This window comes from Pediculus humanus, genomic scaffold (assembly GCF_000006295.1).
Source record: "Pediculus humanus corporis 1103172108265 genomic scaffold, whole genome shotgun sequence".
NCBI lineage: Eukaryota > Metazoa > Arthropoda > Insecta > Psocodea > Pediculidae > Pediculus > Pediculus humanus.
This window is the reverse complement of record NW_002987834.1, coordinates 701,635-714,596: the sequence shown is the minus strand read 5'-3', so window position 1 is coordinate 714,596 and position 12,962 is coordinate 701,635. Positions and strand designations below refer to the sequence as shown.

At 27.1% G+C, this 12,962-nt stretch overlaps 1 protein-coding gene across 1 annotated transcript; it reads left to right on the top strand.

Annotated features, from left to right (window-relative positions):
* Positions 1-8,537: 8,537 nt before the first annotated feature.
* On the top strand, positions 8,538-12,212 carry Phum_PHUM496910 (class D atypical G-protein coupled receptor GPRgbb3, putative; the record flags this gene model as incomplete). Its single annotated transcript, XM_002430686.1, has 12 exons — positions 8,538-8,673; positions 8,751-9,144; positions 9,698-9,839; positions 10,107-10,215; positions 10,319-10,451; positions 10,689-10,842; positions 10,923-11,032; positions 11,109-11,323; positions 11,397-11,535; positions 11,625-11,730; positions 11,813-11,956; positions 12,039-12,212. 12 exons carry the CDS (start codon positions 8,538-8,540, stop codon positions 12,210-12,212), a joined length of 1,956 nt encoding a protein of 651 aa, XP_002430731.1.
* Between the last annotated feature and the right edge of the window lie 750 nt (positions 12,213-12,962).

Here is a 12,962-nt window from a genome sequence, read left to right as displayed (position 1 = left end):
TTGGGAATAAGGGTTAATAAGTTTTCCCAGATTCACGTCATCCGACGGAAAAGGAATTTTTCCAACTCCTCATCAACCGGGCTCAGGTGACAACAACATCTGTGATCAGATGATCTGTCTCTGGACCAAAATGATCATATTTTACTCTCGTAAAATTATTAGCTTAATTAACGTGAAATATTTTCCAGATTAAAATTTATTTAAAATGAAGTTCTTTGCAGTGATTTTTTTTTTTTTTAAATAAATTATTCATTCAAATTTTAAAAGAAAATTTATATACTCTATGAATTTAAACAAATAAAAACAAGAAAAAGACATTAAAACATCCGACGACAAACGACGTTCAAACGTTCGTTCACTCATTCATTCATTCATTCATTCATAATTAATGAAAATTTCATATTCGATTAATACATTTTGAAAAAAAATGTATTCTTAATAAAACGGTTTTGTTTATGTTTAGCTTGCGGTAAATGTATTTAAATTAAACTTTTGTTTTTTAAAAAACATTATTCAAATGAAGTTTAAAATTCCAAGATGACGTTTTCTTCTGTTTTTTTTTTTTATTTATAAATCTCCTACAATTGCTTTTATTATTATTATTATTATTATTATTATTATTATTATTTTTTTTTTTTAGATAAATAAGTAAGTAAGAAAAAAAAAATTAATTAAAAAAGTTAATTTTTACAATTAAAAAAAAAATCATTTCTTTTCTGTCGTTGTCGTCGAATGTGATAAATAAATAACAAGAAAAAAAGTTTTTTTTGTAATTTAAGTTTAAAAATGATGGGGAGGGGATAAGGGTGAAGGAAAAAGGATTGAAAAGGAGTGTAAGGGGTGGGGATGAATAGGTAGGGAGAAAATGGGGAATGAAAAGGCTATAAAGAAAGTTACAAAGTGAAAAGTTAAATTTGATTTTTTTCTTTTTTTTTTTTTTTTTTCAAAGAAATAATTATTTGAAATTTGTTGTTATTATCATTATTATTATTATTGTTGTGTATTTTTTTAGTATAAAATTTTTTTCCAGAGTATATAATTTCCAGGAAAATATTATTGTCGTAAAGAAAATAATACTTCAAAAAAGAAAAAGAAAAAAAACATTAAACTGGAGAGTTTTAAAGGTTAATTTTAATTTTTTTTTTTTATTACGTTGGTTTTTTCAAAACGAGTAATTTTATTTTTATTTATTTATTTGTTTACTTTTTTTTTTTAATAATAATAATAATAATATTTAAAAAAAAAAAAATGTAAATAAATAATAAATGAATAAAAAAAAAGGAGGGGACGAAGAAGGGGGAGGTGAGGAAGGAAGGGGAAGCGGGGGAGGTGAAGAAAAAAGAAAAAAAAAGAAAAAATGCATTTTGTCAATATTATTAAAAGCTAAAAAAATTTTCACATAAATTTTTTTTTTTTTTTTCATTTTATTAATACTTAAAAAAAAATTTATTAGGGTCAGGGAAAATCAGGGGTTTAAGTGACTTTTTTTTAAAACCTTTTCCCCCTCCTCCCCTACTCCCCGAAAACACCTAAACCCCTTTTTAACCTTTTTCTTTTCCTTCCCCCCTTTTACTTTTTACTTTTTTATTTTTCTTTTACTTATAATTCGAAAAAAAGTAAAAAAAAGTTATTTATTATTTATTTGTGTTTTTCAAAATATTTTTGACGTCACAGTTTACGTAATAATAATAATAATAATAATAATAATTATTATTATTATTATTATTATTATTATTATTATCGCAGTTTTTTTTTTTTGATTACGAAGCGAGAGAAAACTTTTTTTTTTAATTTTAATTTTAATTTTTTTTCTTTTTTTTTCAGGTTCTGGAATAAAAAGGAAATGCGTGTTTATCATTTTTAATAAATAAGTAAATAAATAAATAAATACATAATAATAATAATAATAAATCAATAAAAAAGTGAATAAAAATGGAAGAGAGGGGGGGAAAACGTGAATCCGAAATTATTTAATGGTTAAATCATATTGACGGGTAAGTTTTTTTTTTTACTTTTTCTTTTTTCATTTTTTTTTGTTTAAATAAAATTATTAAATTATTACTCTGACGTAGTAATCGAATAATAATGATAATAATAATAATAATAATAACAATAATAATGTTTAAATTATATCAACGCGGAAATTTCAATTTTTGGTTTTTTTTTTCTTAAATAAATAAAATAATAATATTTACAGACGCGGTTTTATCAAATATTAAAATTAACACCCCGCGCCCATTTTTTCATTCGTCATCATCATCATCATCATCATCATCATCATCATTACTATTATTATTATTATTATTATTATTATTATTATTATTATTATTATTATTATTATTATTATCATTATTAGTACGATGCAAAAATTCAAAGGAAAAAAAAACTTTAACTTGTATAAACGAACCGTTTCATGTTAGTTTTTTTTTTTTTTTGTTTACAATTCACTTCTTAAATGAGCTTTCCTTTTTTTTCCTTTTTTTTCTTGTTTGTAAGAGTTGTTGTTTGTCGTCATACCACTTCTGCTTGACACTTAATAAAAAAAAAAAAAAAAAAAAAATGATTGTCCAGGCAAAAGCCACACCCAAACCAATCAATTTAAAACAATTTTTTTTTTTCGATTAAAAACTAGAAGGAGAAGGAAAAGAAACAAAAACAAATTTATTGGATTTGTTCCGTTAGAAAAAAAAAAGCTCAAAATTAAACAAAAAAATTATTATTATTATTATTATTAAAGAAAAAGATAAAGATGAAGATTATAAAAAAAAAATAATAATAATAATAATAAGCCGTTTTCCAGATATTCATTGTCTGGAAAAATATTTTTTTTTTTATTTTTCGCTTTGAGATTTTATTTAAAAGATTAGTATCATTATTATCATTATTATTTTTTTAATTTTCCATTCCAAAATTTTTTTCTCCAGTTTTTTTTCTCCAGGATAAATCGCATAAGTAAATTATTATTATTGTGTATAAGTTAATTGAACATAAATTGATCCTAATTAATTTATTTAAATTTTTATTTTCCGACTTTTATCATTTGCTATCATCATTATCATCGTCGTCATCGTCGTCGACGTCGTCCTGATTGTTATCACTACAATAAAAACATTTAAATTTAAATTTAAATTTAAATTTTAAATTTATTCCATAGAAACAAATCTCTTTTTTCGAAAAAAAAAAAAAATATATATATATATATATAGTTTTTCTAAAAATAATTGTATTTCCCCCTCCCCCACTTCCCCCCAAAAAAAACAAGCACGATTTCTCAATAAATTTTTTTTTTATTCGGCTTTGATTTTTCTTTTCCCCCACCCCTCATGCGATCCTCGTTCGTATCCCTCCTCTTCTCCCTCCCCAAAAAAAAATTTACACACTTATTCGAATTTATTATGCGTGTGACGAAGAATTTTTTTTTTTTTTTTGTACGAACCGCGATTTATGTGATTACCCTCCCATTCCCCCTCCCTCTCATCTCTCTTCCCCCTCTTCCCTCCTACTATTTTATTGTTAGCTTAAGGGCGTATTAAAAAAAAAAATTTATCCGCATAAAGTTAAAAATGATTTTAAAGAGAATCATAAAAAAAAAGAAAATCACTTCAAGTTATTTATTTTATTTTTTTATTTTCGTAACCGTTTTTTTTTTTTTCTGATATCGGTCATCGATTTTTAATTAATTTATTGATTTATTGATTTTTTTTTTAAATACGAAAGCACGACTTTAAAAAATAAATAAATAAATAAATAAATAAAGGAAAGGAGAAATGTTGAATTTACACGTTTTCGTTTTGTTTGCGGTTTGGGGGGGGGGAAAAAAAAATAAAATAAAATAAAATTTTTTTATCCATATTATTTCTCCTTCCACGTCAAACCCCCCTTCCTCCCCGACCTTCCCCTTCCAAAAAAAAAAAATATTTTTTTGATTCGTCTGCAAAATTTAAATAATTGATCATCATTCGATAAAAAAAAAAAAAATTTATTCGTTTTGCTTTTTTCGAAAAAAGGTTAAAAGAAAATAATTTTTTTTTTTCTTCTCCAGTTTTTTTATTTTTTTATTTTCTCCAAAACTGACTGGAATTTATTTAATTACGACAACTGGAAAAGTTACGATTAAATGTTATATTTCGAACGTTTTAATTTTATATCGGATAAATTAAATTTAAAAAGAAAAAGAAAATTTTTTTCTTTTTATTTTTCTTCTTCGATTTTTATATAGGGAAACCTCGTTAAAAGATGGAAACTAATAAATAAAATTTTTTTATTTTTATTTTTTCTTCTGCCACGATTATCCGTGTCAAAAGACAATTAAATAAACATTGTAACTTTTCTTTTTTTTTTTTTTCAATTAACTTTTTTATATTGGGAAAAAAAAAGAAAAAAATGTCACACGGGTTTAGGGAAGAATTCCAGACGGAGTTTTCAAAAAAAAAAAAAATTTTCGTAAATTTTTATTAAGTTTAAGTTGTCCCAAATTCTAGAAAAAGTGGAGGGGGAAACCTTTGGGAAAACAAAGCAATAACAAAAACCACATGCTGCAGCAGATGTGTTTTTTTTTTAGGGTAAATAGTAATAATAATAATAATCGATAATTGTTGGTTATCCGAGAGATGGATAACGATAATGATAAAAAATTCCAGTAATTCCGGTAGTTTACTGGAAACAAAGGATAAATTAAAAGAAGGGCGGGGAGGGGGAAAAAGGATTTCAAGTGAGACTTAGTTAGTCAATTAAAAGGGAAAAAGCAAAGAGCAACCTTTTATCACGCGGTAAAAGGGTTTTATTACAAATTAAAACCAATCATTATTAAAAAAAACCTAAAAAAAAATTTTTTTATGTCATTTAACCACAAACGATAAAATAAAAAACGATAAAAAAATTCTTCCCCCTCTTTCGCAACCCCTCCCCTCCCCTCCCTTTTTTTTGTTTTCGCTGGAAACGCCCCCCGAAAAAAATTTTTTTTTTTTATTACAATTGAACATTATAAAAATCTTTCGGGGGTGATGATTTAACCGGTTGTAAAAAAAAAATACGTCGCGTTGCGATAAAACAAAATGGCGGACAAAAAAAAATTTTTTTTATTTTTTTCCAGGGGGCCAATGAAGACGAGTTATGGGCCAAAATTGGCTCTTGAAGTCATTAATTTTGACTTTTTGGAGTCTACTCTGTCATTTGACATCATCAACATCATCGACTCACAACATTGGAAAACATTTGGATTCGGACGCGAAGGTAATTAAGAAAATATTTTATAAAATCCGCGGGAAATTTGAAAAAAAAAACTCCGTGAAATTCAAATTTCTTACCGCCATTTCTACATTTGTTAAAGTCAAAAAGAAAAACAATCGTTTTTGTTATTTTGAATTTGTTACTTTTAACGACAGTTTAATCAATAATAATAATAGCAAAAGTCTCTACCGCCACCACCACCACCACCACTGTCACCGTCATCATCATCATCATTGTTATCGCTCGTTTACAATTTGCTATTGTTAATGTTTAGATTTTAATCGTTAAATTTAACGCTTCTCTCGTTCTCTTTCTCTCTCAATTTTTTTTTTTATTTAAAAAAGAAAAAAAAAAAGTTTTACGATCCATTAATTTTCCGATATTTAAATTTATTAAAAAAATTTATTTTTTAATAAATTTAAACTTTTTTAATTAATTACAAAAGAAAAATTGATAATTTATCACATATACGCGCGCACACACCCTCCCTCCCCCTTTTGTTCGTTATCATTTATCCAAGTCGACCTTTTTGATTCCGCCATTTTGTCATAATCAAACGATGTATGTTTATAAAAAAATTTTTTTATTTTTTTTGTTAATCATTATTGTTATGATAAAAAATGATGATTCAATTCAATTCGTTGATGTGAAAACCGGAAACTGGAATTTTTTCCTTAAATCTCTTGTTCCGCCAGGTTGTGTTTGCTTAACAAACAACAAACAAAAAAATGTTAACAAAAAAAATTCACAAAATGACGTGAAAAGAACGTAAAAGAAAATTTTCAAAAAATAATAATAATAATTCCGGTAATTTTCTAGAAAAAACGAAATCGGAGCCGCATAATAATAATAATAATAATCGCTCAAGGGCAATTTAATGAGGAAAATTTTTTATAAAAAAGAATCGATTTCATTCCAATCTCTGGAAAATTTTTCCCTAAAAAATATCTATCTATCGCAAAAACCTGGAATGTTTATCTTTAATAATAATAGTTTTTGGAAGGTTTCTTTTTTTTTTATCATTCCAAAAAACCCTTTACGGTTTAATAATAAAATAACAAAACAATTACAGAAAAACAAAAAAAAAATAATAATAATAAGAAAAAGGAAAAACGCGCGGGTTTTGCCTTTTTTTTTTGTTTTGTTTTGTTCATCATAAACAATCGAGATTAAATTGTAATCGGTTGAATGATTTTGAGGAAAATCCATATTTTCGAAACGAATCGAAAAACAAACTCCAGGAAAATTACAAACAAACAAACAAACACAAACGCGAAAACAAAAGCGAAAACAAACGCACACGAAAATTATAAACGCGTCAAATCGATAAAGAAAGGAAAAGAAAAGGACAAATTTTTTTTTTTTAAATTTATTTTTAATTTCAACAAACTTTCTTCATACGGAAATTATTATTATCATTATTATTATTATTATTATTATCATTTCGTAATTTTCTCCAGCGAAAAAAAAATACACGGCGTAATTATATAAATTTAAATTATGATTTTCACGCATTTACGAAAAAAAAAAAAAAAATTTTTTTTCTTTGTTTTCCATCATTAAAAAATTTTTTTTTTTTTTTTTCGGTTACGCGACGCGTTTTACATAATAATAATAATAATGATAATGATGGTAATGATAATAATGATGATAATTTCGCGTGCGTATTATGAACTCGGTACATACAAAAAAAAAGGGGAAAAAAAGGGAAAAAAAATTTTTTTTTCACGGATGATGAAAAACTTGAAAGTTTGTTTTTTTTTTTTTTTTTTTTTGTAAAATTAAAATTCCGAAAGCGAAAAAAAAAAGAAAAAAAAATTCTCTCGAACTCGGAAAATTCGTGAAATGATTAAAAATAAAAAAAAAAAAATTTTCCCCCTTTCCCTCCTTTTTTTTGGAGAAAAAAAAATTGAAACTGGAAAAAGTTTTTTTTTTTTTTTTTTTTTTTTTTTTTTTTTTTGGGAATTCGGCAAAAAAAAAAAAAAATCCCCCGAATGACATTTGTTTTTTTTTTTTTTTTTGTAAGATTTAATTTTTTTTTTTTTTCATCGATTGAATTTGGAATTTAGTCTTTCCAGTTTTCCAGTTTTCCAGTTTTTTTTTTTTTGTTTGTTTATAAACTCACGAATGGAATGATTTTTTTGAATTTTCTTTTTGAAAACTATTCCGTTACGTTTTTAGAATTTCAAATAAATAAAATTCCAGCATTGATTCCAGGCATTATTATTATTATTATTGTTAATTGAACTCTCTTTAGATATGATAAAATAATAATAATGATAATAATAAACGAGATGAAAGAAAATAATAATGATAATTAAATAAACGGTCGCGGAAAAAAAAGGTACACTTGACCTGAATGAACATTTCGAGATTTTTCTTTGATTATTGAACTTTAAAAAAAAGGGGGGGGGGGAACACAAAAGCAGAAGAAAAAAAAAAGGAAAAAGCAGAAGAAAAAAAAGGAGAAGAAGGAGGGATAAAAAAGCGTAAAAATAAATAAAAATAAAAATTTCAAGATTTCAGGAGCCATTAAACTTTCGCGTTTTCCTTTTTTTTTAAAACAACTTTTTTTTTTCCTTAACGAAAACGTTTTCACCTTTTTTTTTTAAAAAAAACGAGGCGTGAAATTTTTATTTATTACTACCAACCTTGAAAAAATAAAATCAAAACAACAACAACAAAAAAAAAAATAAATAAAATAAATTTTTTTCTGGATCATTATTTATATTAAATATGTATATCCGATGTTTGTTTTGTTTTATCGGTCTAAATAAATATTTTTTTTCCATCTAAAACCACGTACGTTTTCCTATTGCCACTATAACACCATCACCACAACTAGTTACACGTTAAATCGTCTCGGCATTTTTTTTTAAACCAAGTTTATGATGCATAAAAAAAAAAAAGAAAAAAAAAAAAGGAAAAAAATTTTCCGACTAAATTAAATAATCAATGACTGACTGGATAAATAAAAAAAAAAAAAAAAAATCGTCGTCCGCCGATGCAGACGACGACGCTAAACCACCGCCACCTTTACCGCCTCCCCCGCCGCTACACCGCCTTCTCGTTTTCCTACGAATTTTAATTTTGTCTCCAGTGCGGTAGGGAGAGAGAGAAAAAGAAAAAGAGAAAAAAAAACGGGGAGATTTTGGTTTTTCTTCTTTGCATATTTTTTCCAAGTGTTTAATTTGATTGAATTCGATGATGATGATAATAATGATGATAATGATGATGTTTTTTATATTTAAAATCAGGAGAAAACGGAAAAAGCTCTGGACATTATCCACGACATAGCGTATGGAAATATGGGATCCCTTTGCGTGACAGAAAATTATCGATCAGTGTTTGTAGATGTACAAACGACTAGATATGACGGTACGAGACAAAAAGCGGATATGGCATCACTTCTTTTGCAAGATTTGGGCGGAAATCATCACAACGGTGAGTTTTTTAATAAAAAAAATGAAGAAGTTTTGAAACGTCGCAAACTCTTGGTTTGTTTGTTTGTTTGTTTGTAGGTTTTTTAGATGCCATCAGCAAAAGTCTCATTTTATCCGACAGAAAAGTTTTCGCATCTCGAATTTTATCACTCAACGCTTCATCCGGTCTCGTCATAACGGCCGTCACGTGGCGTCGTCCGTCCACGTTGAAAGGTTCGGATTCGTTGACTCTGTTGGAAATCAACGGTCCCGTGAGAGTTACCGAAGAAGATCCGAAACCTGGAATCAAACCCGACAGGTTTTATCCTTGGTACGAAGATTCCGAATCCAGCCCACTGAGATCCCCAAAATTTATGACGAGTCCGGCGAACGTTTCATTCAAAGGATGGTGGACGTTTCCTTATTATTCCTGTTTGGCTAAAAAATGGCTGATGTCCTACAGCGTACCCGTTCCACCGACGGGAAGACACGCGTAAGTCAACCTTATTAATTTTCTCTCTCTCTCTCTCTCTCTTACGACATAAAGTTAATAATAATGATAATAATTTTGTTTTTTTTTTGTTATTTTGATTAATTTTTAACGTTAATTAATTATTTTTTCCTCGAAGAACGGACGAACGAACGGTATCAATTAATTACTATTATTATTATTATTATTAATATTAATTTATTTTAAACGTAAAAAAAAAAATAATAATAATAATAATATTTTTTTTTAACATTACAAACGACTCGTTTTTTTTTTTTTTGTTTTGATTGATTGATGATTGCTTTGAGCAGGCTGTCGATATTTTTTGCTGCCGTCACGTTGTTGTTTGCTGCGATTTTGTTATTATTTTCCGGTTGTTGTTGTTGTTGTTGTTTCTTGTTTAGGTTTCTCATAAGAATTTTTTAATTTTTCGAACTTAATTTTTTTTTTTCAATTTTTTAACGTGTAAAAACGTGAGGCAGCAGATGAAAGAGCAACAACAGGGAAAATAATATTCATTTTTTTTTCATCTCTCTCTCTTTCTCTCTCTTTCCAGAATGAAAAGTTTTTTAAGCGTCGATGTTGATCTTACGGGATTGGAAATCAATCAATGCGATCAATCAAATAAAAAAAATTCATTTAATTTAGATATCGAAATATTTTACGGAACGCACAAATGTCATAATGAAACCTCTCAGGTGAGAAAAATCAATTTGGCGCCATTTTTATTTAAAAAAAAAAAAAAAAATGAAATTTTCAATGTGATGATGATGATGATGATGATGATAAGAAATACGAGTTATTAATTTTTTGTTTCTTTCTTTTTGGGGGGGGGGGGAAAATTCTTGTTTTGACGAGTTTTTTTTTTTTTTCCTCTGCTTAGTTCAATCATCATCATCATTATCATTATCATTATCATTATTATTATAAATATTATATTAACTTTTATATGTTTAATTTAACAGTGCAAAAAAAAATTAAAAACCGGATGGACCAGAGGCGGATATCAATGCGTTTGTAAACTCGGATATTTCACGAAAAAAAAAGAAGCTTTCGACGGTTCATTAGTCGAAGGTAAAACGAACATGTCGTTAATTAAATAATAATAATAATAATAATAATAATAATGATGATAATGATGATGATGATGATGATGATAATTTATTTTTTATGAAAGCTGCTTGGCAAGAAAAATTACTCAACATCAGTCGCGTCTACGACGAAGCTTTTAAATGTCACAAATGCGCTCCCGGTTGTCACACGTGTCACGATTTGTCACCCTGTTTGGCATTTTACAACTGGCCTTTTAGGTATAACAAACAAACAAACAACAACAATATTTCGTTTTAATTTTTTTTTTATTATTCAAATAAAAAATTTTGGACGTAAAACAAACGAGGGGACGAACAAACGGATGATTTGTATTGAATCCGTGCGGTTTTTTTTTTTTTTTTGTTTTATTCTCTCGTCGTCCATTTAAAATTTTAAGGGTTTCTCATCATATAAAATTAAAAAATATACAGCAGAAGATAAATTTTTTTTTTCAGGATAACTTTACTTGCGGTTTCACTTTTCTGCGTTTTTTTTACTCTCGGCCTCATTTTTTACGTATTCAAACATCGAAGATTAAAAGTATTTAAAGTTGCGAGTCCAATTTTTTTGGCCATAACCCTTTGCGGATGTTCCATAATGTATTTGGAGGTAATTTTTTTTTTTTTTTTTTTTAATTAAAAGAGAGAAAATGAAAAAAATTTTTATTTAATCATTCTATGGTGTTCCAGATGGCGGCCATATTTCCAGTTTTAGATAGGTATTCTTGCATTGCTACGAAATGGAGCAGACATTTGGGATTTTGCATAACTTACACGGCACTTCTCATGAAAACCTGGAGGTGACTCCAAAAATCAAATAAAAACAAAAATAAAAATTTTTCCAACAAAAAAAAAATATATTATTTTATTTTCCAGAGTTTCATTGACGTATCGCGTGAAATCCGCGCATAAAGTTAAATTAACCGACAAGCAACTTCTCCAGTGGATGTTTCCAATACTTTTGGTCATGCTTATTTATTTGGGAGCGTGGACGTTAAGCGATCCTCCGGATGCTGAAGAAATAACCGACAGCGGTGGTTTAAGGTTTAAACAATGCACGTTTAATTGGTGGGATCATAGCATAGCCATAGGTAATTTTAAAGTCGATGTCTTCCTCCTTATCAACAACAACAACAACAACCTCGACTGATTAATATTTTCCAGGTGAAGTTTTGTTTCTTGCTTGGGGCATCAAAGTTTGTTACAACGTTAGGAACGCCGAATCGTTTTACAATGAAGCACATTTGATAAGTTATGCCATATACAATATTGCCGTAGTCAACATAGCCATGGTAGCCTTCCAGTAGGTATTGAAAAACGTCAAATCGTTCTTGAATTCGTTATGAAATCTTAAAAAAAAAAAAAATAATTGTTTGTTTGTTTGTTTTTCAGTTTATTAATATTTCCACAAGCAGGACCAGATATAAAATATTTGCTGGGATTTATAAGAACTCAATTGAGCACATCGGTGACTGTGGCTTTGGTATTCGGTCCAAAAGTAAGACGTAAAAAAATTCTCTTGTTTTTCTTATCGAGACAAAAAAAAAAAATCAACAAATCAACTCAAAAAATGATTTTAGGTTACACGAGTTTGGAGAGGTCAAGGAGATCAATGGGATAATCGTGCCAGAGCCAGAGGTGTAACGGCCTCTTTTTCTTTAAATGGAATCGGTTTGGCTACCGAAGAAACGGCGGATTTATATCAGGAAAATGAAGAATTAAAGGTTGGGACACTTTTTATTTTTTATTTTTTTTATTTCTTTTCGTCTATCACGTGATCGATGATCGATCGATTGATTTATTTAGGAAGAAATACAAAAACTCGCTGGACAAATTGAATTTATGAAAATTGTACACATGGAAACGAATAACAGGCATTTAAAACCCAAAGTTGGAAGTTATTTTCATGGAGTTAATGCGACGATGATGTTACAAAGTCCGATTGGAAAACCTAAAAACTCAACGGAAAACGTACATTAATGTTGATGTTGTCGTTGTTGTTGTTTTTGTTGTTGTTCTTTTGTTTTTACGTAAAAAGAAATTTATAAAAAAAAAACAATGGTTGTGAAATAGTTTATAGATCTACTATATATATACGACTTGTGTTTTTTTTTTTTTTAATTGAATGTTGTTGCCTTTTCGGTATAAATGCTTTACTACAAACAAACAAACAAAAAAACTCGACGACATTTTTTTGTTATTTTTATAATAAAAAAAAAAAAAAAAATTTCGTGAAACGCTTTTTATACACCCCCCCGGCCCCCTTTGAATCACTTATAACTTTTATGGAATTAATGGACGACATTTTTTTTTTTATTTATTAATAAAATAATAAATTTTTATAAAAAATATTTGAAAAAAAAATGAAAAAAAAATGACTTATTTGTGACGCAAATTATAATAATAATAATAATTAGACTGGAAAATTCTGAAAAACTTGTAAAAAAAAATAAGCAAACAAAAAAAAAATTATTATTCGAGGTTGACTAATTTATTATTATTATTAATTATTATTATTATTTATTTATTTATTTGTTTATGTATTTATTTATTAATTTGAAAAAAAACTCTTGTCAATTACGTCACTCATTATCATTATTATTATTATTTAAATTTTTTATTTTTATTTTGTTTATGGACTTAATGAAAACGTTAAAAATTAATTTTTAATTAAATAATCATTTCCGCCATCTTAAATAAAACGTGTATAAATAATAATAATAATAATAA